Source organism: Macrotis lagotis, chromosome 1, assembly GCF_037893015.1.
Source record: "Macrotis lagotis isolate mMagLag1 chromosome 1, bilby.v1.9.chrom.fasta, whole genome shotgun sequence".
Lineage (NCBI taxonomy): Eukaryota > Metazoa > Chordata > Mammalia > Peramelemorphia > Peramelidae > Macrotis > Macrotis lagotis.
Window position 1 is genome coordinate 678,083,201 of NC_133658.1, and position 26,583 is coordinate 678,109,783.

General features: G+C 34.4%; 1 protein-coding gene and 1 long non-coding RNA gene across 12 annotated transcripts in view; one reads left to right on the top strand and one right to left on the bottom strand.

The window, feature by feature from the left end:
* LOC141507677 (uncharacterized) overlaps positions 1 to 17,331 on the top strand; it is a 105,721-nt gene extending 88,390 nt beyond the window's left edge. For 5 of the 10 annotated variants that reach the window (XR_012474229.1, XR_012474233.1, XR_012474232.1 and 2 more), the window contains one exon: positions 14,811 to 17,331. This is a non-coding gene — a long non-coding RNA (uncharacterized LOC141507677). The remainder of the gene's footprint in view (positions 1 to 14,810) is intronic. The other 5 variants (XR_012474225.1, XR_012474230.1, XR_012474228.1 and 2 more) reach the window with 2 other exon arrangements.
* Positions 1 to 21,551, bottom strand: part of PPP1R1C (protein phosphatase 1 regulatory inhibitor subunit 1C) — a 206,320-nt gene extending 184,769 nt beyond the window's left edge. The window contains exons 1-2 of one of the 2 annotated variants that reach the window (XM_074215565.1): positions 21,306 to 21,551; positions 19,456 to 19,516 (exon numbers count right to left, since the gene is read on the bottom strand). In XM_074215565.1, the coding sequence (XP_074071666.1) occupies positions 19,456 to 19,516; positions 21,306 to 21,386 (142 nt within the window). In that variant the 5' untranslated portion in view covers positions 21,387 to 21,551. The remainder of the gene's footprint in view (positions 1 to 19,455; positions 19,517 to 21,305) is intronic. The other variant, XM_074215564.1, reaches the window with a different exon arrangement.
* Between the last annotated feature and the right edge of the window lie 5,032 nt (positions 21,552 to 26,583).

Consider the following 26,583-nt stretch of genomic DNA (forward strand, 5'->3'; position numbering starts at 1 on the left):
TGAAGGATTTAGAGGAGGGTGTTATAAGACATCCACTTGATAAGGTAGCATAGATTCACATAGGTAGGACAGACTCAGGAAAACAGATTGTTAAATTTTCAGTGTAAGCATTTCTACTTCAGAAATCTGCAAATGCTCCATACACATCAGGGATTGGTTAATTGTTTTGTTTAATTGACTAAACAAGAAAGTAATGAGAAAAAATGTTAATAATGAAGATTTAACTTTAAAATACATTTGACATTTTTTTCTGGAAAGCTAATTTCTAAGTATTTACAAGCATACCACAATGAAATCCAACCTATTTATTAATGGATCAAAAATCCACAATAATGAAGTCATGGATCTATAAAATTATCAGAGCATAGCAGTGGATTCTAGGCTAGGTTTGGAATCAAGAAGCCCTGAGTTTGAATCTTGCTTCCAATATTTATTAACTGTTTGATACTGGTCAGATCATTTAAATTCCATCAGTCTCAGTTTTCTCATCTATAAAATGGAGATGATAATAATAATACCTACACCATAGGGTTAATGAGAGAATCAAACAAGATTGCATAAGCATTAGCAGTGCTATATAAATGCCAGATATTATTATTATTATTATTATTATTATCTTTATCAAATCTTTTCTTCTCATTCAAGAAGCTTAATAATTTGCTGTCACTCTATCTGGTTTTCTTTCACATTATTCTTTTCTGGAACCTCTATTATCTAGGCAAAATGGATGGCTCCTTTCCCACAAACACTATCTTTGGTCATACTGTCCTCACTTTTCCATTATTATAATAGAGATCCTAATCTAAAGAAGAAGGGAAATGGACATTTTGATACTACCCTACTATAGATAATTTTCTCTATTTTTTACTTCTTTTGCTCCCATTATGACTTTTGTGCAATCACAATCCTGAATCACTGTATGGAGATTCACCAGGAAATTAATGACTTGTTTTTTAACAGACCCTAAAATGATGGATCTTGTGGATGTATAGCTAATGACCCAGCTTATGACGTCTTTAGGGTGAGACTTTCTATTGCTTTATCTTAACTTATTAAAAAATAGGGCAAACAAATTATAGAAAGTAAATTTGGATTCAAGATAAATCAATTAGAAGCAATATATCTGTCACATTCAATCACCCATTTATCTTTGTCATTTGGCAAAATATGTCAAACAAAACAAGATCAAAGCACAAGAGTTGCTAGGATAGTATAACTCATTGGTCGCACTTCCTCCCCTCATTCCCCAACTAATGCATCCAACAACTATTTATTATATGACAGCTATATGTGCAACATTGTGCCAGACATAATGTGTCACATAAATAGACATGAAGCATGGGCCCTGCCCTGTAAAAGTTATAGTCCAAAGGGGAACTAAGAAAGAACCACAAATAGCAATAAAAAGTAGTAAATTGTGAAGATCAAGCCAGTGAAATAGGCAATAAGTGCTGTAAAGAGCTCAGTGAAAGAGGAGATCTTTTCTTCCTGGGACCATTAGGAAAGATTTTATGGAGTAAATGTTGCTTGGGAAGGGCATTAAAGGGTGAGTAGGATTTCATAAGTGGAGCTAAGTGGAATAGAGAATGAAATAAAAGTTAGAAAGCATTTAGATGGGAAAAGGAAAGGTATTTGCAAAGAGTCAGAAGCAAAAGCTTTTTGTAGGGAAGATAAAGAACGAAGTCTGGAAAAGGAAGTTGAGACAAGATTGTGGAAGATCTTAAGTTTCAAACTGAGTAGTCTGAAAGTTATTCATTAAGGTCCACTCAATGGGGAGCTAATGGAAGCTTTAGGGCAGATAAATAGTACCTTGTGATATTTTAAGAGAAAATAATCAGGTGATGGTACAATGGTGAAGGAAGAGATGAGGAGCAATTAGAAATTATGACAATAATCAATGTTGAGATCATTCAGACTCGAATTAAAGTGGTTTTAGGAATGGAATGGGGCAGCTAGGTGGCTAGTGCTGAACCTGAGAGTTGAAATTCAGTCCCAGACACTAGCTGTGTGACCCTGGGCAAGTCACTTAAATTGTCTTGCCTCAGTTTCCTCATTTGTAAAATGAGCTGAAGAAGGAAGTGGCACACTGCTCTAGTATATTTGCCAAAAAGCCCCCAAATGGAGTCAAGAAGAGTTGGACACAATTGAAATGAATTACCAATCTTGGGAATGGAAGGAAGGAATTGATGTGAGATATCAAAGGAAGAATCAGTATGAATTGGTAATAGACAAGGGACAAAGAGAAGTAAAAATTGATCCACTACAATAGGAAAACAGTGGTTCCAATTAGAGAAATCAGGAAGTCAAGATGTTTTGATAGGAAATGATAAATTTGGTTTTTATCATATTGAATTTGAGATGCTGGCTAAACATCCAGGTAAAAGTGCCTAGCAGGCTGTTGTAAATATAGAACTAGAACAAAGGAGAGAGGTCATGTCAAGAGCTTTATGTCTGGAAATCATCCATGTAGAGTTGATCATTGAAACTATCCATTTGGCATTAATGCCTGTAGTAAATACTTCAGAGAAAGGGCAAAGGACATAATCCAACACTGTGCAGACAATCTGTTCATAGAGAGAAGTGGATTCATTTTTTATTGAAACTGAAATAAATCAGAGGTCAGTCCCAAACCAGAAATCATTCTTCTTGCTATAACAGCCTCTGAGCAAATGCCACTGATATTTTTCTCTTGCCTCTTGGGGTGCTGGCAAGACTTTTTCAAACTGTTTCTACCTCAATTAGAATGACAAGAGCACAGTACAATTTGCAAACATGCAATTCCACTATCAGTCATTGTTACCCGTGGCCCCTCACAAAGTTAAGCAGGGTTTAACGACACATATAAATGTGGTTGATCTGCTTGTTCCACCCTTGGCAAAAGTCCTGCATGATAACTTCCTATATTTAATTTTATGATATGTATAACATGTATATGAATGTCAGTGCTTATTTGAGAAAATTGTGTATTACCAAAAATTAAGGAAAATGAGAAATATTTTTAAAGAAGTTTTTAAAAAACTAAGTTTCAAAATAAAGGTAAAAAAATTCTCACTATATGAACTCAGTAAATGTTTACTTCAATAATGTCATTTTTAGAATAAACTACTTTTAAATATGTTTAATTCACTGCTATTGAATTTGATAAAATTAGTTTATTTCACATTCATTTTATAGATATTTCTGCCTATAACATTTTCCATGAAGATGTGTGAATATCTGATATATATTACTCCTCAATTAAGCAAGGAACTGAAAAGTATGTGCATATATACATCCCAATCTTAATCTTCATAATAATCTCTTTGCCACCACCAGGAAAAACGTCAGGATCAAAATCACTGTAACTCTTTTGAAGCAAACTTTTCTAGAAATTGGAAATTTCTTTTTTTGTCATTCTTTGCCGTTGCTATAATATTCCTGAGGATATCAATATCACAGTCTTTCTATCAATGTTTGGACTAGTTGTCTTGCAAGCACCCCCTAAATCTCTAAAGACTCAGAGTTATGTTTCTTCCATGATCTAAAGGGGAGGAAATTACTGAAGGATCAGACCTGGAGACCAATTCAAAGACACACTCTCTATGTTTCTTGTCCTACCTATTTGATGTGGAAGGAAATCAATCAATAAGATAATTTATACAAAGGAGCTAGTTACTGTGTAAAAATAATTTGCTTTTTTCTAAGGTTGAAAAAATTTCTAGCAAGATGGTTAAAGGAGCAATACTAAATAAGTCAGTTCTCCATTTTATTACCAAACATAAAACAACCAAGGTATTGGGGAATAAAGTTAAAAAGCCACAACAGAAATAAGTGAAATGGAAGAAATCTACCACAGAAAAAACAGAACAGATGCTGAAGAAATGAACAACTGCCCTAATCCTGTGACTAAATTTGCTTGACATGAGCTCTTATCTTTGGTTCAATGAATTTGTTTTTTTTCAAGTATATTTTTGATCGATGTATTTTAATGTAATTGGTTTCCATTATAATCTTATGTATTTTTTGTTTTTACAAACATTATTCTAAGAACGGATTCATAGGTTTTACCAGACTGATAAAAATAGCTAGCATTTATATAGTATTTTAAGATGCATAAAGCTCTTTACAGATAAGTCATTTGATCCTCATAACAATCCTATAATGCAAGGTCTATTATAAGAGAATTGAGCCTGAAAGGTGACCTGTCCAGGGTTACACAGCTATTGTTTGAAGCAGTAGTTCAATACCAGGTCTTCCAAACTTCTGGTCCAGTGCTCTGTTCAATAGGCCACTAATTTTCCTTAAGGGATGCCATCAGACTGTCAGTAGTCCATGATGCCCCAAAAGATTAAGAATCCCTATACTAGGGTAAGAGAAAGTTTGGAGCAATTTCCAAAAGAAGGAACTGAACCCACACTCTCACCTCCAGGAAAATTATTCAGACAACTTCAAGAAGTCCTGGGGAGGGTTAGAAGTTTAATAAAATGATTAAAAGAGAAGATAAGGAAAAAAAGATGAAAACTTTTTTTAAAAAATTGAAAGCAAAGATTACTGAATTAAAAAGTGCAGTGCTTAAATTTATAAATGAAAGATTTCAGGTACTATGACATTTGAGGAGGGAAAGTGTTTAGGATCAAGAAAGTCTTCCTATCAAAGTCTTCCTAGCCTGAGCAAAAAACTACAGATAGGGTTTATGGATTGAGGTGACCTGACCTTCCTAAATTATCCCTTAGATTATCACTATATGTTGAAGTGGGTAGAGAAGTTTTTAGGAGGAGGGTGGAGTTAAAGAACAGAACTTGAGACTAATGTTTTTTGGAAACCATAGTAGAGTTTTATATGTTGGGGTTTTGGGGAGTTTTTTTTAGTGAAGAAAAAAAAATAAAATTTCCCAAGGAATTGGGAATTGAAAGAGATCCCAGAATAAAGGAATGAGTATCATTGCAAGTTCCTATCCTATTTAGACTCTTTTCTTGGAAGTCTTATAATGAGCACTGTTGATTTACTGTTTTCTTAACTATGACTGGTAATTTAAAAAAAATTGGCAGTAGATGTTATTTTGATATCCTAAAACTGAATGTGCATATTAAAACAAATTATCTAACACCTTTCTTAGTGTCATAGATCAAAGGTTAAAGACTTAGATATGCAGCTTAATGATGGTCAGTGACCAAGATGCTGATGGAAATTTGTAGACAAATCAGTAAAGACAATATAGTGTAAATGAATGTAGTTTTATGTATCACATCTCGGTTGTCTGTCATAGTGCTGTAAATTTTTGCTCATTTCTGAAATATATTTCCATGTCATAAAATTCCAAAATTATTTCTGGCATTAGAATTGTTTAGAAATTTCTAGATATAATATGTCAGACTAATCTCTAAATTAACTGATCTGACAAATTCTCACTATTGTAGCGCATTACAAATTGAAAAGGGAAATTGCACAGAAAATCCCAACTCTTTAAAAATGCACACTCCATTCTGTCTAGCATTCTTTTATATGGTGTTCAGCTGCAACTTTTGCTTTTCTTTTTTTCTCAGCTAAGAAAAATTGACATTTTAATGATTAGATTCCTGAATCATTGGACTTTCAAATCAGTAAATAAAATGTATGCTTATACTAAACAAAGGCAATATTTAAGGTCTAAATCCACTAAGCCTGACATGAGTAAAGTCTGGAATCATCAGGACTATTAAATGTATGTTTATGTAATTCCACTTTCTCTTTTTTGTGGTTAGTGTACTTGTGTTATTTGTAGTCTAAAATAGTTAAAAGTCTTTACCAGTTGATTCATTTAAATCATCCCTAAGTTAAAACATTTACCTAGAAGGCAGTAATAAAGGAAATCTGGGGAAAAGTATTTGCAGGTAAAATTAAAATGTTTGATTAGAATGATACCTGATTATTCCCACAAGTGTCCATGAAGAACTCACTAATTTTTTTTACATGAAACATAACTGTTTATAGCTTTTTTTCAATTCAGAAGTCAAAGGAAACTTGATTTATTTGGTCTTGTTTCTTAATGCACTTTGGCTAGATAATAAGTCTGTATGATTCAGACCAAAAAGAAAAGGTTAATGTACGCTTATACAGACCAACCTTAATGGTAGGGAATGCCATTCTCCAATCTTTTAGTTGAAAATAATCAGCTTTTGTTATCTTTTTTTTCAATGCAAATATTATTTAGAATTTTGTGTTCCAGCATTGAAACTTTCTTCAAGTTAATAGACTAAAAAGAGTAATTTATCTGACATTTTAATTGCTGACATCAGTCTTACTGCATCCTTCTACACAGTACAATAGCTTCTAAAAGATAATTCTAATCTGGCAAGAAACTATGCAATATAGTTGAAATGCAGATTCATTAACAGATAGCTTGATAGTATTGACTTTCTGATTTTTAAGTTCATTTAATATATTAAAAGAAGGGACCAAATACACTGCTTTAGCTACTTATACAAGGTATCCCAAAAGACTTAGAATAGTTATTTATGTTTGTATTGTTGCAGTGCAGTGGGAATAGTATAGTTACCATTCAGAATACTTGAAACCCATTGAAATGAAAATGTCCAGAACTGATTTTATCCTCTAGCACACAACAGGATGAAATCTACATTAGCCAGCGTGCTCTGATGAGAAATCATTATTTTATCATTTATTTAACATTATTTTTGTTTTGCCTATTTTATAAATAAATTTATGATGTTAAATATGGCTGTTTATATACAAGTAGGATCAGATATACAAGAAAGATCAAATAAAGGTTGTCTCAAGAGGAGATACTGGTATTTTTTTAAGTTTTCTGTGGGTCTATTTAGATTGGCTCATAGTAAATGAAACTAGCCAAGTCTTTGATTTACATCCAGTTTTGCTAAATGCATGTAGAACACTTTTGAAACAGGGAACCATGATCATACCAAAGTTGCTTCCCCCAAAACATATAAATCATTAAGTATTTACAATGTAATCAAGATCAAAAGAAATGTAGTAAATTGGGAAACAATCTTTAAAACTAATGATTCTGACAAAGGACTCATTTCTAAAATATACAGAGAACTGAGTCATATTTTTAAAACAAAAAGCCATTCCCCAATTGACAAATGGTCAAAGGATATGCAAAGTCAATTTACAGATGAGGAGATCAAAGCAATCCATAGCTATATGAAAAAATGCTCTAAATCATTAATTATTAGAGAAATGCAAATTAAAGCTTCTCTGAGGTACCACCTCACACCTCTTAGATTGACCAATATGACCAGAAAGGATAATGATCATTATAGGAAGGGTTGTGGGAAATCTGGGACACTATTATACTGTTGGTGGAGCTTCGAACTCATCCAACCCTTCTGGAGAGCTATTTGGAACTAAGTCCAAAGGGCAACAAAAATGTGCATACCCTTTGAAGCAGAAATACCAGTACTGGGTCTATATCCTGAAGAGATGATAAAAAAGGGTAAAAACATTACTTGTACAAAAATATTTATAGCAGCCCTGTTTGTGGTGGCAAAGAATTGGAAATCCAGTAAATGTCCTTCAATTGGGGAATGGCTTAGCAAACTGTGGTATATGTATGTCATGGAACACTATTGTTCTATTAGAAACCAGGAGGGACAGGATTTCAGGGAAACCTAGAGGGATTTGCATGAACTGATGCTGAGTGAGATGAGCAGAATCAGAAAAACACTGTACACCCTAACAGCAACATGGGAGTGATGTTCAACCTTGAAGGACTTGCTCATTCCATCAGTGCAACAATTGGGAACAATTTGGGGCTGTCTGCAAAGGAGAGTGCCATCTGTATCCAGATAAGGAGCTGTGGAGTTTACACAAAGTACAAGGACTATTCCCTTTAATTTAGAAAAAAAAAACAGATATCATATTGTCTGATCTTGTTACCTCTGAGAATTCTGTTCTCTCTAAGGATATGATTTCTCTTTCATCGCACCCAATTTGGATCAAGGTACAACATGGGAACAAAGTAAAGACTAACAGAGTGCTATCTGTGGGGTAGGGGTGGGGGGAGGGAATCAAGATTGGGGGAAAATTGTAAAACTCAAATAATATCTTTAATAAAAATAAATTTAAAAAAAAGACAGATATGGGAAGCACCTTAGAAGGCATTTAGTCTAACCCTCTCATATTTTATAGTTGAAGAAACTGATGCCCAGAGGGATTAAGTAATGATTTTCCAAGTTTTAAAATCAGGCTGTATTCTATAACAATCTATCAATTATGGGGGTCACTGAGAATTTATAAATATGCATATCCCCTTATTAAAAGCATTCAGAGAAAAAGGCAAAGTGGAATAGTGGAGGGAGAGATGAATTCAGGTTCAGGAAAATCTGAGTTTAAGTTTTGGTGATTCATATAACACATAAAGCTAGGCAAGACTTTGAACCTCTTGTTCCAATTAATACTCTAAGACAAGAGTTGGAGAACAGGTGTCAGTCTGCATTGGAAGAGAACATTTCTTCAGACCAATGAAAATTATTTTATTAAATTATTTGACAAAATGATACAACATTTATTTCAAAGCTAAGTCCGTTTTTAGAAGCAAAGAGTATTCTATGTAGGAAGGAAAAGAAGAAAATGATTGCAAGCATTTTGAGAACAAGGACTATCTGTTTTTAATTTAAATCTTGAGGGTCTCATATAGGACTTAGAAGAGAGCTATGTGCAAAGAAGTTGCTAAACCCAGTGTATGGTACAAAATAGATGCTTTAAAAATGTTGATTGATTGATTGAATCCATTTCCATCACTTATTCCTTTCACTAATAATACTTTGATTTTAATTGATTGATTAACTTTTCTTTAAAGATGAAAGACATTGGAACAACTAGGTGGCACAGTGGATAGAGCACCAACCCTGGATTCAGGAGTACCTGAGTTCAAATCCAGCCTCAGACACTTAATAATTACCTAGCTGTGTGACCTTGGGCAAGTCACTTAACCCCATTGCCTTGCCAAAAAAAATAGATGAAAGACATTTTGTTTTGGTGTTAGTGTTTTGGTGAGTAAAGGAAAGCAAAGAAGGGAGCAAAGCACATCACATTCTCTAGAATTTAACTATGAATCACATGCTATTTCTCTTTTTCCTCTTCTCCAAAAAAAAAAGCTCCTTGAAAGCAGGAACTTCTTTGTTTTTGTCTTTGTCTCCCTTATAATAACAATTATCTTCTTTGGGGATTTAATAAGAAAAGAATAATTATTTTGTGGAACTCTTTGTTTTTCTACTCTATATTGGTTAGCATCTTCTATCTCCTTGGGAATAAGAACTGAGAAAGTTCAATAAACCCTTCTGACAATTTTTTTTAGAAAATGGAATCAATCAAAAAAAAAAACAAATCACACTGATTCCAAATAGGTTCTCTTTCTTTTAAATTGCTAGTAATTCCATCAGATGTCATGGAGGGGCAGGGGGGAGGGTAGAGGGGAGGGAAGAGGAGATGATGATGGAGAGAGGAAAGAAAAACAATCATGTCCAACAAATAATATGGGATAGAAGAAATACAATGTCATCAAAAGGAAAAATATTGTCTAAAATTCACTAAAATAAAATATAGATTAGATATTGTAATATTAATTTTTCCCATCTGGACCTATGATTTCATCATTTCATGAAACTATCTATGATACTAAGGTGTTAATTGACTTTCCTGTAATGACCCAGTTATTTAGATAGATAGATGATAGAGATAGAGATAGAGATAGAGAGAGACAGAGATAGAGAGATAGAGAGAGAGAGATAGAAATAGAGAGATAGAGAGAGAGATAGAGAGAGACAGAGAGAGAGAGATAGAGAGAGATAGAGATAGAGATAGAGATAAATAGAGATAGAGATAGAGATATATACACATATATGTATATCAACATTTGGTCTTGCATCCCAGTTTTCTTACTCCAAGGAGGGTCCCTCTATTTACTAAACAATAATGCTTTCCAATTATTTATAATTATTTAGGTTTTTGCAAGGAAATGGGGTTAAGTGGCTTGCCCAAGGCCACACAGCTAGGTAATTATTAAGTGTCTGAGGCTGAATTTGAACTCAGGTACTCCTGACTCCAGGGCTGGCACTCTATCCACTGAGCCACCTAGCTGCCCCCAAAATATTAATATTATTAAAAAGATTTTAACAATCATTTTTGGGCAAAGTTTTGAGTTTCACTTTTTTCCTTTCCCTACCTTTCTTTATCCCCTCCCCCTAACAAAAAGCAATCTAAGTTACACATGTACAACTCTGTTAAAAATATATCCATATTAATCATGATTTTTTACAACTTTTAACAAAAGTTATTTTAGTATAACACAACAAAGAACTCCCCATAGTCAGCTAGTCTTTTTAAAAATAAAATGTCCAAATATTTATTTCTTCTCAGTATATAGTATTCTAGTACATGATAATCTTTGTGATTAAGAAATCCTCCCTAAAATTATACTCAAATTGCACTTTCCTAATTAAAAACTCTTAGTGACTTTACATTATCTACAAAGTAAAGTTTAAATTCCTGTTTTGAATATTCAAAACTCTTACCCATCCTAATGCATACATGCACACACATAATTCAATCCCCTATGTAGCTACCTCAGTGATTTTCTTTATGGGAATATTGACAATCAAAAAAGTTTATCCTAGATCACAGAAAATAAATTGGTATTCATATTTATTTTATAATTGGAGATTGTCCAATGTGAGAGTCTAGAGATGTAGATAAGTAATGAGAACATTCTAGACATGGACAGACAGTGAAAATGTTCAAAACAGGGAGATAGAGAGTCTTAATCTAGGAATAGCAAAGAGGCCAGAGTCACTGGATCTCACAATTTATGCTGGGGTGTAAGTTACACTAAGATAAAGGGTGGGAAATGGGGTCAGATTATAAAAATTGACTGTTCATCTTTAGCTGATATTTATACTCATTGATTTTAGTTTTTGGTTGTACAAGCTAAGTAATTATGTGGAAAAACTGAACTAATCTATTCTAAAGCATAGATGTATCAGTGGAATGCATATGCATATCTGATCTTTAAATCAATCGGTGTGGTTTGGCATTTATTGTCTCACTGGAAATGAGGAAATCAGAAAAACATTTCTCACAATTTCTCAGAAAATCAAAATTATTAAATATGATATGAAGTCACAAGATGTTATAGTTGAAAAGGTGCTAAGAAGATATCTATTCCAATCCCCAACCCCCCCTTTTTTTTTACAGTTAAGATAATTGAGTCCCAGAGAGGTTAAATTATCTGCTTCAGTTCACACTGGTGGTTAATGATAAAGGAAGGATTTGAACTCAAGTCCTCTACTGCCAAAGCCAGTATTCTGTTTACAATACAGTGATGCTCTCACATGAATCCTCTCTGTGTTCTATCTCTTTGCCAGTCTACTAAAACCTAGAAATCCCTTCTCAGGATAATATTTTTAAACAAAAGAGAAAATGTATGGAATTATAAAGAAAACAATTATATTGACATAAAATTGACATTCAGATTTAAAGATTCCTTGGAGGAAGAGCAGGGTGGCTATAAATTCCAGGTTAAGAATCTTAGAAATATTGGGGCAACTAGGTGGCACAATGAATAGAGAGCACTGGCCCTGGAGTCAGAAGGACCTGAGTTCAAAATCTGTCCTCAGACAGTTAATAATTACCTAGTGGTGTGACCTTGGGCAAATCATTTAACCCCATTGCCTTGCAAAAACAACAAAAAAAGGCTATCTTAGAAATAAAAAAAAAAAAATCTGGGTAATCTGTAATAATTAACCTGTACCCAGAAAAAAAATCTATCTCTGCTCCCTAAACAAACTTAAGCAAACTTAAACTCAGGAAAAATTTCCTGTGTATTTTCCACTCCAAGTCACCTGAATTCCTAATGGAAGGAACAATTGAACTTTGACTAACTCAATGTGATTATCCCCTTCCATCCCTTCTCCTCCCTCCCAGCAACCCCATCCATGCTGTCTTTATCCACTATGGCATTCATCCCAATCCAATCACTTAGTTCTGGTTTGTAGCTTCCTCTTAATATATGAATCCTCCCTGCCCTAAATTCAGTATGGAATTTGGAATGTCCTAATAATCATGGCAGTGAGTTCTCTGGCTTCATTTATCTTGCATAGCTCTTTTTTTTTTTTAGGTTTTTGCAAGGCAAATGGGGTTAAGTGGCTTGCCCAAGGCCACACAGCTAGGTAATTATTAAGTGTCTGAGACCGGATTTGAACCCAAGTATTCCTGACTCCAAGGCCTGTGCTTTATCCACTACACCACCTAACCACCCCCATATCTTGCATAGATCTTCAGGGAAAATATAGAATCTACATCAGCTTCATGCTATCAGTCCTGGCCAAGAATAGAGTGACCAGGAGATAAACCTGCAGTGTGCACAGTATTTTAGTTTTTTCACCCCAAAGTTACAGACTGGTGTTTAAAGGGTCATTGAAAAAGTCAGCATCACAGAAAATTTATACATGAAAGGGAATAAAGATCAAGAGAAAACTTTGCACATTTAGTAGGAAGAGCTCATATCCCCACCCCCACCCACCGAAATATGTGATGAGCTATTAAGAAGGCTCCCAGCTTTCCGGATGCACATCCCAAATCTTCACTTAGCTCCAGGCCTCTTGCAGTTCACTTATCTTTCATAGTTCTCAGACCCATTACATATAATTGTAACCAGACTGTCTTTGCTCAGTAGTAAGAAGAAAAGAATGAATGCCATAAACTTTAATATTCAGAGGACATTGTTGAGGCTGACTCCTTACTAAAGTATAGTGGTCAGCCCTGAGCTCCACAAAGAGGGGTCACAGAATTTGGAGAATGTTCTGCAAGAACTCCTAATGGTAATCTGACAGGATGAAGACTATACTTAGCAGGAAAATTGGAGTCATTTAGCTGAGAAAAGAGAATGTTTGGGAATGATGTGTTACTGTTTTTATATATTTAAGACTAGCAAGCATAGACAGAATGGTGTGTTGGAAAAATCACTGAACTCTGAGCCAGGAGACCTGTGTTCCAGTCCTGGTCCAGAATGGTGGACAAATGAACTGGAACTCAGCCTTATTTTTCCACTAAATAACTGAGGAATGTTGGGCAAGTCATTAAACTTCTCTGGGTCTCAACTGCCTCCTCTATAACAAAAAGAAGGGCTTGGATTAGGTGATTTCATAGGTCCTTTTTAGCTCTGATATTTTATACCTTTATGATTTCTTCTGTAGAAAACTGATTAAAGAAAACTAATTTTGAATATCAGAAAGTGTTATAAATAGTAAATTAATCAACAAGGATTTTATTAAGCATTTTTTTGTTTACATAGCACTATGTTTGAAGCTAGGGTTACAAATATTATTGTCTTTAAGAAGTATATAAGCTAATATAGGCAACAACATGCCTACATGCAGGTAAATATTTATAAAACACAAAGGAAACAATTACTTACTTAATGTACTTACTTACATTACTTAAAGAGAGGGGAAGAAAAGTCTTATATGAAATAATAATTATGATAAAGAATTTTTTAACAGTGAAGATTGTAAAATACTGGACCTGGAACCTGGTGAAGGTAATGGAATCTTCTATGCAGGGCTTTAAAAACACAATAAATCTTCAGCTGACTGGATTGGTTTAGGTGTGGTCCTGCTTTAAAGATAAAGAGATGTGCTGGATAATTTCTCCATGTCTTTTCCAGTCCTATGATTCTATCATTAGTTCCAGATGTACATTCTCTTCTCATATTTCTTCACAGAAACAAATCTTTTCATTTTTTATTAAATCTTCAATTCATTTTAATAGATTGTGAGAAGGAACTATTATTTTACTTTTTATATCTGTATTGACAGTTGAAATGTGATTTTTTTCTATGTGAAAATGTAGATATACTTCATAGATAACATTGGATTAAAAATATATATCCATGAATGAAGACTATGATATATTTTCCTTACTATATATGGCATACAATATTTTTGAAATACTTATCATTAGCCCATTTCTTTAGAAGAAAACCTTGATGTGTTCATTTAGATTGACATGGTAAAAGTCCTAAAACCTTATGACAGTAGTGAAGCTTGTCTTTGACTCCCTAAATCTCAGATACCTGGCATCTTCACACTGACTCCTAACTTTGTCAGATCATTCCGTGGCACATTTCCTCTTACATTGGTTTGCTATCCTCCAATTCCAGAATTTACTGAACCATAGTCCCTCCCAATCAAGCATCTTGGATCTTTCTTATTTGCTGAGTCTGATCTCTTTTGGATGGCAGAAAATCTAAGTTTGCTAATATATCAGCTTTTCTGGTCATTGTATAAGACCCTTTAGAGACCTAGCCTCATCTCCAATTTTTTTGTTCAGTCATTTCAGTTGTGTCTGACTTTTCATGACCTTCCCCTTTTGAGATTTTCATCGCAAAGATACTGGAGAGATTTGCCATTTTCTTCCCAAAATCATTTTACAGATGAGGAAAGTGAGCAAACAAATTTAAGTGACTTTACCCAGGATCACACAGCTAGTACATGTCTGAGGCTGAATTTCAACTCAGGTATTCCTAACTGCAGACCCAGGACCCTATCCACTGTATCAGCTACTTGCTCTGTCCCCAGTGTAGTGACCCTAATTTGAGGAATTTGAGTCTCTGCAGCAGAATGGTTGGGATGATTCTTATGGGGCAGATATAGAATCATGCACAAACATGACTCCCTCCTGCCATGTGTGGGACCAACCTGGTTAGCTCTGGTTATATGGTGAGGAGTAGAATGTGAACTTGGGCATGATCATATCTTTCAGACTGAAAGAGATCTTAGAGGTGACCTAATCTAATGTCATTTTTTTTTCAGATAAATCAACCAAGACCCAGATAGAAGCCAGAGTCTGATCGTGAGATTTCTGACTCCAAATTCATTGCTGCTTCCACTATGTTGGATCATGTTACTTCCTATTTAAAATGTTTTCTCCAATATTTTCTATTGAAATAAGTATCCATATAAAATTACATATCTAAAAGTCTAAGTAAGATATTCAAGCTGACCATTTACAAGCTATAAAAAAAATTGAACTTAGTTCTTCAGATAGATGAGGAGTAAAAATATGAGCAGGTCTGATTCATAAAATAATTATATCTAACACAAATTTGAGAAAATGAAATAATTTTTCTCTATGGTAGAGAATTTAATTTTCATTGGCTTATTCATTAACAATAAAGATTTATGGGGAATTTCAAACATCATTATGATAAATGATATGGAGAATGCTCAATTTTTTTCCCCTATGTATTTGCTAATGAATCAAAAACTCAATTAAATTTGTCAGAAATTGATTTTAAACCTGAGTTAGGTTTTCCAGAAAACACATAGCTCCTTGGGACCATAAAGGAGGGACTGTTTTTATGAGAGTTTATTTGAGATACAAGAGAAGATACTCAGAGTTTTTCTGTCCATGCTTAGCAAAATCTAGCCTAGTCTCCTCATTTTACAAGGAAGAAAATGAACTTGAATAATGTAAAAGCATTTTCCCAAAGTCAACAGGACAGTTTGTGATAACCAATTCGAGGTATTTCCTATTATACAAAACACTGCACCTGAGGATGTTGTTGAATTTCCTTGTTTGTTTTATAATTTCTGAACACCAAAAACAATAAGTAAATAAATCTTAACTTTTAAGAACATATCAGATTTACATTGTGGCAAACTACAGTCTGTAGCAAGCACTGGCCCAGAAAGCAACCCAACATCATCCATTTAATGACAATCCAAGAATTTAGCATAGATAATGATCAATAGTCTTTCTTTTCTCTTCCAATAAAGGAAGGAATGTAGCCTAGGAAATCACAAAACTCTTTAGACAATGGAGTGTTCTTTAGAAGTGTCACATAAATGATTATTTTTTTAAATGGTGCTTCATGATGATGTTTGTACTTCTCAAAGAAGATCATGACATTAGGGAGGTAATGCTATTTCAAGCTTCTGGACTGGATTTGAGTGAGGGGGGGTGATATGCTAGGTTACCAGCCTTACTTTCTCCTCCACAGCCATCTGGAGATGGCTCTGGATTTGAGTCAATTAGGGTTAAGTGACTTGCCTAAGGTCACACAGCTAGTAGGTGATGCAGCGGATAAGTGGCACTTAGAGATAGCAAAAAAAAGAATAGGGTCAATTAGGGAAACCCCTCTGCCAACCTAGAGACTGGAATTAAAGATGAAATTGTCCTAGTGCACTAACATAATCAATGCTGTTAAAATTAGATGAGAAAGCTATTTGGAGGAAAAAATCTTTGTAACATATTTCTCTAATTAAAGTCTAATAATCAAGCTGCAAAAGAAACTGATACAAATATGTAAGAATAACAACCTATTCCCCAGTGGATAAAGAGTCAAAGAATATGAACAGATATTTTTCAAATTAAGAAAGGTAAGTCATCCACATGATATAGAAAAACGTCCCAAATCATTAATAATAAGGGAAATGAATATCAAACAATTCTGAAAGTCTATTTCACATACATTAGACTGATGATGAAAGATGAAAGTGGCAATTGCTGAAGGAGCTATAGGGAGACATTTATACTGATGAAGCTCTGACTAATCATTCTGGAAAGTAGATAGGAACTAAATCCTGAAAAATCTATAAACTGTCTAATTTTTGATTCAGCAGGCACACAATATATATATATATATAATATATATATATATATATTATATATATATACTTCAAAGAGGTCAAAGAGTCACATATACAAGAATAGATATAGCAGTACTTTGTGTTGTAAAAGAGAACTGGGAATATTGTGGATGCCAGTCAGTTGTGTAATGAATGACAGGATAAATTGTGGTATGTGAACAACAAACCCAAAGAAACTTATTTATATAAATTTATAAAAAAGTAAAATTAACTGGACTAGAAGTATAATTTACACTATGACCATAATAATTTAAGAGAAAACAACTTTGAAAAACTGCAGAACTCTAAGTATTACAGTAAACAATTTTGTCCTTAGACATATGTCCTGTCATATTCCTTTTGACAAAGAGGTAAGCCATTTACTAGAGAATGAAGCACAATGAGTGAAGAATAAAACAGTTTCAGATAGAGTCATTGTGATGATAACGTTATTTGATATTTGGGAAGTATGAACAGTGAATTATATATATATATATATATACACACACATATATTTTTTAAACATATTTCTAGGTTTTTTTGAAACACAAGTAGTTGGAAATTCACCTTTTATGGGAGGCAGAAAAGGGAAATGAATAAGTAGTATAGATTTTTTTTGAAAAAAAGAAAGAAAATAGAAAAAAAAAGAAGAAAACCAAAACTTAAGGTACACAAATATGCAAATTTTGTTCCTACTGTCTTAAATTTACTCTAGAAACTTTTTTCCAAAAGACTATGTACCAGAAGTTATCATTAACAATTATTTATTGTGTCATTTATTATATGTATTATGTATAAGTAATCATTTATGTGTCAGAAGCATAAATTCATGATTTCTTATATAATTCTTTTTTGTATAATGAAATTTTCATGCTTATTGATAATTAATTTCATAACATTTTAAGAAATAGAAAACAAAGCAGTAATCTGAGATTTTGTTTTTAAAATCTAAAAGGACTTCAGAGGCCCTAGTCCAACTCCTCATTTTATGAAAGAATAAACTGAGGCCCACAGACATTAAGCGATAATCAAGAGCACTCAGGTATGAAACTAGCCGAGTTGAGATCCAAGCCCAAATTCTGACTTTTTGGTAATAAATTCTAATCTATTGAGCCAACTGTCCTTTTTAAGTAGCCTTTCTTCATTAGGGATGTTGGCTAACTCTGAGGCTTGGCTTGCATGATTATATTTGAGGAATATGAGAGTTGAAGTATTACTCTTTTGAATTATATTGGAATCAAAGGATTTAAAATCAGAAAAGTCCTTAGAGAGATACTCTGGTAGAAAAACTACAATAAATCAGTAGAAATTATAGCAAAGCAGATTTTGGCTTATTACTAAAACAGCTTCTTAACAATTAAAGCTATGTAGAAATGGAAGCATTGAAAATACTCAATGAAAGTCAGTAAAATCCAGACACTTTTTGGAAATGAGGTAAAAGAGATTCATTATTCAAATGGTAGGCTGAAATAGATAATCTCTGAGGTCTTTTTCAACTCTTTAATTCTTTGATTCTAGAATCCCATCAGTTATTACAACTTGGAATTTTGCTGTAAGTTCCTCTGGGACCCAATGCTCATCACTCAAAAAAAGAAGTCACCAAACCCTGGAACACTAAAAATATTGGTTGAAATATTTTTAACCTCAGAGGAGAAAGCAGACTGTTATTTGCTTGTAGCAGAAATGAGTAATTTTATTTTATTTTCCTGAATCATCTGAATCTTTTTATAATTAAGCATGATATAAATTCAATAAGAACGTCACCCTCATCTTTCTTTCTTTAACTATTTCAGGGAAATAGAAAAGAGACAGGGATATAAAGAGGACCTTTACTGTATTAGGGTTCTTTGCTTTCTTCCACTACTCAGATTTCCCACTGACCCTGTTCCCCTTGGTTTCAGATTGAAAAAATTCCACAACCAAACTTTGTCAAGTTATCTAAATGATGCCATGACCTCTGTAGCTTTAATGCTTCATCAAAAAATGTCATTTGACATGCACTCCTTTTTTTTAAGTTTTCTTTTCAGCTGTATTTTCCCCTCTCAGCACTGATACTACCATAACATTTGAGTATTTTTTAATTCATCATAGTCTGATCTCTAAAAAAGTCCAATTTCATTTTAAAATTAGAATTTCAAGTATAGAAGACAAGCCTTTACATTCCAATTCAATGAGAAGATAAGCTCACTACCCTTCAATAAACAAATAAAATTTTGCAACATCCTACAGCACATAGTAATTCATCACAAAGAATAGTGCTGCTTTACTTTTTGTACAGGAAATGGAAAATAAAACCTCATCAAATGGATATAGCTCTTGGAAATAGCTTTCAAGGGGGCAGGCCTAAAAATTGATCTGGTTACTTGTCAATTGTATTTTGTAGATGTGACATCAGCAGTAGGCTGGCTGCATCTAACCTTGGCTCACAGCCCACTCATCCAATAATGTTTTTTATAAGTAAAGAGCCTACTCTGTAAAGATACAACCATCTCTAGGGCCGAAACTTGAGCTCTAAAAACCTAATTAAACAATTTTCCACCAACCCAGTTAACAAATACTGAACCAAATGCCTTGGAGACACCCAGAAAAATACTGATTGACATAATAGTTGCCAGTCAAGAGTCATCAGTGTGTCATTTCAGAGACAATCTGATTGAATTTTTTTCCTCTTTTGTTCTCTTTATCATCCATTTGAGGGATGAGCTAGTATTATATTATTTCTAACTCCATTTTTATAAGTTAAAGCTTTTAAAGATAGAACACCTTTAGATTCTAGTAAACAATTTCACTTATTTTCTTGAATTTAAGTGGCACTGTGTTTCTTTACCTGGTGAGTTGTGTTCATTGAGAATCACAAGAGATGCTGGTGTGGGCCTTCTTTTCCTGATCTGTGAACAACAGAGACCAAACCAAGGTCAATGAAAAGCAACTTCTGCTTCTGTTTACTATAATCCAGCTAACTGCTATAATTTCATGCACAAATCTTGGCAAAGAAGGTTCGGCTCATGATGTAATATAATCTGTCCCTAATGGCAGTTTCTTCCCAAGAAGTCACATGCCATAGCACATCATATTGCTACGATATGGTTCACTTAACCTGGGGTCACTGAACTTTTTTAAAAGACATTTTAATAACTATTTCAATATAATTATTAGTTTCCTTAAACCTATGCATCTTATTTTACACATTAAAAAACATCAATCTGAGAAGGGATTTGTAGGCTTCACAAGACAGTCACAGGAGTCTGTGACACACACACAAAAAAGAGTATGGATTCTTGCTCTAGAATAAAAATGGTGAAAGCATCAAAAATTGCAACTGGAAAAAAATTTCACATATGGAAGTTGTGATAGTTTATCAAAAAGCTATCTTTAGAGCATCCTAATGCTGAGAGGTTGTCACAAGATCCATTGTCCTTACTTATAAATCACTAGAAAGATAACTACTTTCATTGGCATTCTCAAATTTTCCCTTCCTAACACTATACTTAACAGAAATGATTTTAAAAACTTAGAACTCAGTGAATATAGATTACAGTTAAAATGATCATTCTTTTTCATTGGTTTGGCAAATCAAGTGTTTCTGGGTATCCTTAAGATAGAATTATATATATATATATATTTCATTCCCCTTTCAATTAAATCTCCAACTTCTGTAGATAAATTCTGTTAGGACATGTCAAAATAACATAGACAGTGATATTTGATCAGGGAAGGATACTTGTTGGTTTCAATACAGATAACAAATTCATGGGTGTGATTTATCTAGTCTGAGTGATTTACTCAAGGTTTTTCAAGTCAAAGAAGAAATGATAAACTCAAAGTTCAATGAGCCTGCTTAAATCACTTAAAATATTTGTTAAGGTTGTTCATCTTTGGGAAAGCAGTTTGGAAAAAATTCAGTTTTAAATCTTTGTAAGAAAATGAATTGAGTTAGAGATCCTGTATAGTTCTTTGCTTTTACCTTATTCCTAATTATAGTTTTAAAATCATGAATATTTGCATCAGTAGAATAAATAATACTGCCTATTAAAGGTGATGTATAAATTTGAATAATATAGATGTCAGTGAATTCTATATACACACACACACACACTCATTTGCTCTCTTTATACTGGCATATCTGCCTATATTGAAATACATAGACACTGAAAAGAAAGAAAAAGATGATAAGATTTAAAATATTTTCTTAAAATTACTAAATGGATCAGTAATTACATTTACATTAACTCAATTTACTATTTTATCACTAATACTTGATCAATGTTTTTTCCTCTGATAAACACAAATTAAAATGTTATACAAGTATGTAACAAATAGTGCATTTTCTAGCAATGTATCCTGTATAAAAAAAATTTCCACTGTTCCAAAAATTATTTGTTACCAATCTCTCTAATTTAGAGATTTCTTCAAAAATTTTGTTGCAACTGTTAGTTACATCACTGAGCACAAACATAAACACAGACATAAGCACAAATATTCAGGTTTCAATTAAGTGATGAGTCTATTTTCTTAAGTGCAATTCTATTTTTATAACAAATGAAGTTTTAACCTCTGTTTCTCCCTCATTGCAATCTAAATCTGACCAGGTTTAGTAACCTATGTGTTTCTGGTGCCCAATTGGAGCAAGGCACCCCCCCATCCCTCTAACCCCAGTTTTTGTCCCCCTTCCCTTACCTGCTCAGCTGCCTCAGGTGCTATCTGACTCTGAAATAAGGGCACAGCAAACTGGATCTTTTTGGGACTGTTGGGCTCCATTATAGCGGTGGGGGAGTGATCAGAAGTGCAAAGTTTTCAGAAGGGCTTAAACAGAGTGCTGTCTGGGGTCCTGACTTTCCTTAGGCACGGCACCCCTTCCAAGTCACACAGATAGCTTCTTAATAAACAGCTGTGATTCCAGGGTAGGCAAGTGAAGCTGGCTGAGCTGAGTAACTCCTTTCTTCAATATGCACAGGGATGCCTCACTTGCCTCCCCCTACCCCCACCCCCCCAATCCCTTAGATCCTCTCAGCACAAAGCTGAAAGGAACAATAAGCTAATTGTGTGCCTGTTCACTCATACACATGCCAGGCATTCACTCAGCAGCTCATTGAAAATGCAATACTAGCCCAGAATGGCTTGCTGCTCTGGGATTTGAAAAAGATCTATCCAGTGTACATTACTAACCGGCTGCTCAGATGTGCAATGTAAGCTCCCTCTGAGTATTGCAGTGATGGGCCATTCATTATTAATGATGTCAAACCAGGAAGTGTCCAGAGATGAGAGCAGGGGTTGGGTCTGCAACCATTTCACTTCTCCTATAGCAGCTCCAAAGCCAGACACCTTCACTATTTTTTGCAGCACCCCCCCCCCCATGTAGACAAATAATTATAGAGGCTAAACTACAACAAATAATCTTCACAGCCTTTTAGTTCCAAGTACATATATAACTAAGAATGATCAGAGGAAGCAATGTGGACTTTTAGCCTCAATTTTGTTCCCCAAAATACTCTGGAATCTTGGGCAATTCACTTCTAGGTATCCCGGAACCTTAGAGATCTCTGATTGCCAAATCCCTCATTTTGCAGATAGGGAAACTGAGCCGCAGTGATTTGAGCCTTCTTTTCTTCATCTGTAAAATAAGAGGCTATTAGCAGAAAAATCTCTAAAGCCCCTTCCCACTCAATATCCTCTGTTGAAATCACAATGCATCTCATAGTGGGAGGAGGGATTCCAGATGAACCAGGTTGTTTGTTCAGGACTATGGTTTAGGAATGGATGAGCTGTGAAAGAAATGGCAAACATTAGTGGGTGGCTGGGACATGTTATCACCAAAGGGACAGAGAGAAATAAAAGACAAACTAAATGGAGAAGACCCAAAAGAAGCCCCCTCTAGGAAAAATAATCCAAAAAAATCTAGACTTGGAAAAAAGAAAATGAAGTTTTTATCAAGAAAGAGAAAACTTTAGTCTTTTGCTTCCTAACCTGAAAAAAATATTTTTGATGTCAATTAAGGAATGTTCCAACTCTCTGTAGGGGTATACATACAACACATCACTATGAAGTCTTTTAGTGCGTTCCTGGAATACAAAACATTCAAATGATGATGGGGTCTGGGAGGAGGGAAGATTGTATATTTATCTGTCTTACTTTGATCTCAGACCAGCAATCCATCTCTTCTATTTCAATGTGTGCTGTTCTGTTTTAAGAATATGGAAAACAACATGCATTATTGAAAATTTTCAATGCCCATGAGGCAAAAGTAGAGAAGTATTTGAAAGCACTATCTGTAGAGAGTAGTGCTGACCAGCAAGGAATCATCTAAGGCATACCAGTCTGACTTGTTGTACCCCAGACTATGACCAGCGTTTTTCCACTCATGGAAGAAGAAATCCAAATAACATCTGAATTTTAGATTTTTCCACTAGAAAAGTCTTAGGTAAACTCTGTGATTAGAGGATGGGGCCATGAAATCCAAGCCTCCATTTAAGGAGAGACCTCACTCCAACATCACATTTTTTTCACCTGACTTCACTGTTAGTACTTTTCTAACTAAATTCTCCACCATATCCTATATCAGATACCTCAACCCATCCTACCACAACCTTTTTCAGCTTCCTTTTATGTTTTTCTGTAAATTCCTTAAGAATAGGCAATCTCTCTCTCTCTGTTTTTCTTTGTATTGCTAGCTGTAAGTACATAGAAAGTGCTTAATAGTGGTTTATTAATTAAGGTAGCTTATCTACCAATCTGTCAACCTTTCATATAGAAAAAGGAAGTAAAATTAGTCTGACTTGACCTGTTTTTGTTGAGGCCATTCTTCATGATCCTAGTTCTTGTCTAATTGTTCTCTAACCATATTTTTAACAAACTTCTAGAATTTATCAAGAACTCAAATATAAAAATAAGAATAGCTTTGTTTTCTTTTTCTTGTCCCACTCCCAATAAACAACAGTCTAATCTCTTCTTAGATTCTTCACAAATACTCCATGTTTAACACTTTACCTATTCCTAGAGATAGTCAAAATTTTGAGTATTAATCATTGCATGATCCTGTAATGATAGGGATACCATGGGAGATTCTGTAGTCTGTTGGGCTATTTGCCCAACTTGTTTGTGATAATCAAAATTTATCAGATATATTCCAATGTTATTGTGCTTGAAACATTCAGATATTTTAATTCAGCTAATGGAAAATTCCTCTCAGAAATTTACATACACACAAATGCATTCACCCATTCTCCCATAACTTGCTGGGGTTTAGTCCTGGAAATCATTCAGCTGAGCCTGGGACTAAATTAAAGATTTTTTCCTAGGTATGGCATGAAACTATGAAAGCAAATAGAGATACAATGTTTTAAAGGGCCAAGTCAGATGCTGCCATCATTTACAAGACAAGACACCCAGATTCTAGACCTGACCATATATATATATAAATCTCTGCCTTCTCAGAAGTTATACTCCAATGGGAGACAACTCCATACAGAAAAGGAAGCTGAAAGATGGGAAAAGCTGAAGATAGAACCAGCTGGGAAGCAGATCTTTCAGGGTGAGGTGACTGTTGGGAAATGCCGGGGGCAAAGTCCACTGTCAGAACTGGGACCTGGAAAGTAATGAAGAAGTGAATGTAAAGTGAAGGTTCTAGGAGGATAAAAAATTTAAGTATTTAGATTACCCATGTCTTACCAGAAGTATTATTGAATTGAATACAATCACTCATTTTTGTCTATTAAAAATTATGAATATAAACAAATGGCTTTAACCCAAAAGTATTTAATGAATTATTATCTATACATTTGCTCATTGTTGGTGATGTCGATTTTCATTAGACAATATCTCTTTAAGGCTTTATTTATCATTTCATCTGCAGTCCATTAAGTTCTTCTGTTTATTGTTCTGTGTTCAAATAGATAAATAGGTAATTGTCTTTTTTTATTATTATATCTACTAGCTTCATTCTCTCAGTAACTGAAGACATATTTTGTCCCTAGCCCAGAGGCACCATAATTTATCTTTCCATATAAGAAACCATTTGATTATAAATTGACTTCTACTTTTACTACTCATTTCTAGTTTAGACCTTCATCTCTTCACAGCTACACTATTGTAATAGCCTCCTAACTGATCTTTCAACCCCCAGTCCATTCCATCTTAAATTTATTGTCTAATGTTGACCACAGAAAATTTCAAAATGCATTGCTATTATCACATCTCTCCTCCACTCAGCAGTAGTTTCAGATGGGACTTTCAGTGGTTCAGATAGAAATCAGCTATGAGCTAAATAATAAATTCCTGTTCTTAGCATTTATTTGTTTTTGTTTTGGGGGGTTTTTGTTGTTGTTTTTTTGCAAGGCAATGAGCTTAAGTGATCACTAAGTAACTATTAAATGTCTAAGACCACATTTGAACTCAGGTCCTCCTGACTCCAGGGCTCTATCCATTGTTCCACCTAGCTGTCCCTGTTCTTGACATTTAAAACCCTATACAATCTGGCTCCAATTGATCTTTCCATTCTTATATCATACCATTCTCTTTCATACAAAGTGGCATAATGGAGAGTGCCAGGCCTGGAGTCAGGAAGACTCATCTTCCTGAGTTCAAATCCAGTCTCAGACACCCTATTTGCCTCAGTTTCTTATCTGTAAAACGAGCTGGAGAAGGAAATGCAAACTCTTTCAGTATCAAGAAAACTCTAAATAGGGTACAAAGCATTAAGACAGGATTGAAAAAAATGACTGAACAACACATTTCCTCTTTTTTTTTGGTAAGGTAATAGGGTTAAGTGACTCACTCAAGGTTATACAGCTAGTAAGTTTCAAGTGTCTTAGGTTGGATTTGAGTCTGAATAACACATTCCTAAGACACTTTTCACCACAGCTAGGTGGTGAGGTGGATAGAGCATCTGCCCTGGAGTCAGGAGGGCCTGAGTTCAAATCTGGCCTCAGATACTTGACACCTACTAACTGTATGACCTTGGACAAGTCACTTAACCCTAATTGCCTTGCATCCAGGACCATCTCCAATTGTCCTGTCTGGTTGCTGGACCCAGATGGTTCTCAGAGAAAAAGTGAGGCTGGTGACTTACCGAAGCACCCCTCACTCAAATCCAATTCAAATGCATGTCATGATATCACCTCCCTGATAACATGGCCTTCTTCAAGAATGGAAGACAAGCATCAATTATCAATCAAGAAAGTTGTCTAAATATCAAACTTTTACCTTGTAATCATCTTTGTCCTCCTCTCAAGTAACCTCAGATTATTTGAGTCTCAATTCTTATTTTAGTTAATATCTCCAACCTTGATAGGTAGGTCCAACTTTGTTACCCATAACCAATTTAACTCAAATGTAAGTTTTTTTCATAATCTTACCGCTGAATCAACCCAAATTCTAGTTGGTTCTACCAAAGCTGCTACACTGTACTCTCATCCTTTGTAGCCTAATTCTATTATCTAAGGATCATTCCAAAAGATTATTCACTCTAATAAAGTTGGAGTAATCTCGGGGATGCAAAAAAATGGTTAAAAATTAGGAAAACAATTAATACAAGTAATTATATCAGTAGACATAGAAAAAGACTTTGACAAAGTACAAAAACTTGGAGATAGATTTTGGATACTGCAAATGTTCCAATGGCATCCATAAAAAAAACTCACCCCCCCCAAAAAAAAGAAATATCAAAGAAGGCCCTGATCTCATGTGATGACCCCCTCTACACCCTGAGTAAGATATACAGGAGGACATGAAACCCTGCAGAGAGTGGCCAGAAATAAGGCAACTTGCAGAGAAAGTCAATTTTCAATGAGTTTAACAAGATGGAAAGAATGGTATAAGATGAAAGGAAGTCTGATAATTACAAAGAAGGAGATTTCTAGGAAGATAATGGAACCATGATATTTAACTTTTTTATTTTTTTAAGGTTTTTTTTTTGGAAGCCAATGGGGTTAAGTGGCTTGCCCAAGGCCACACAGCTAGG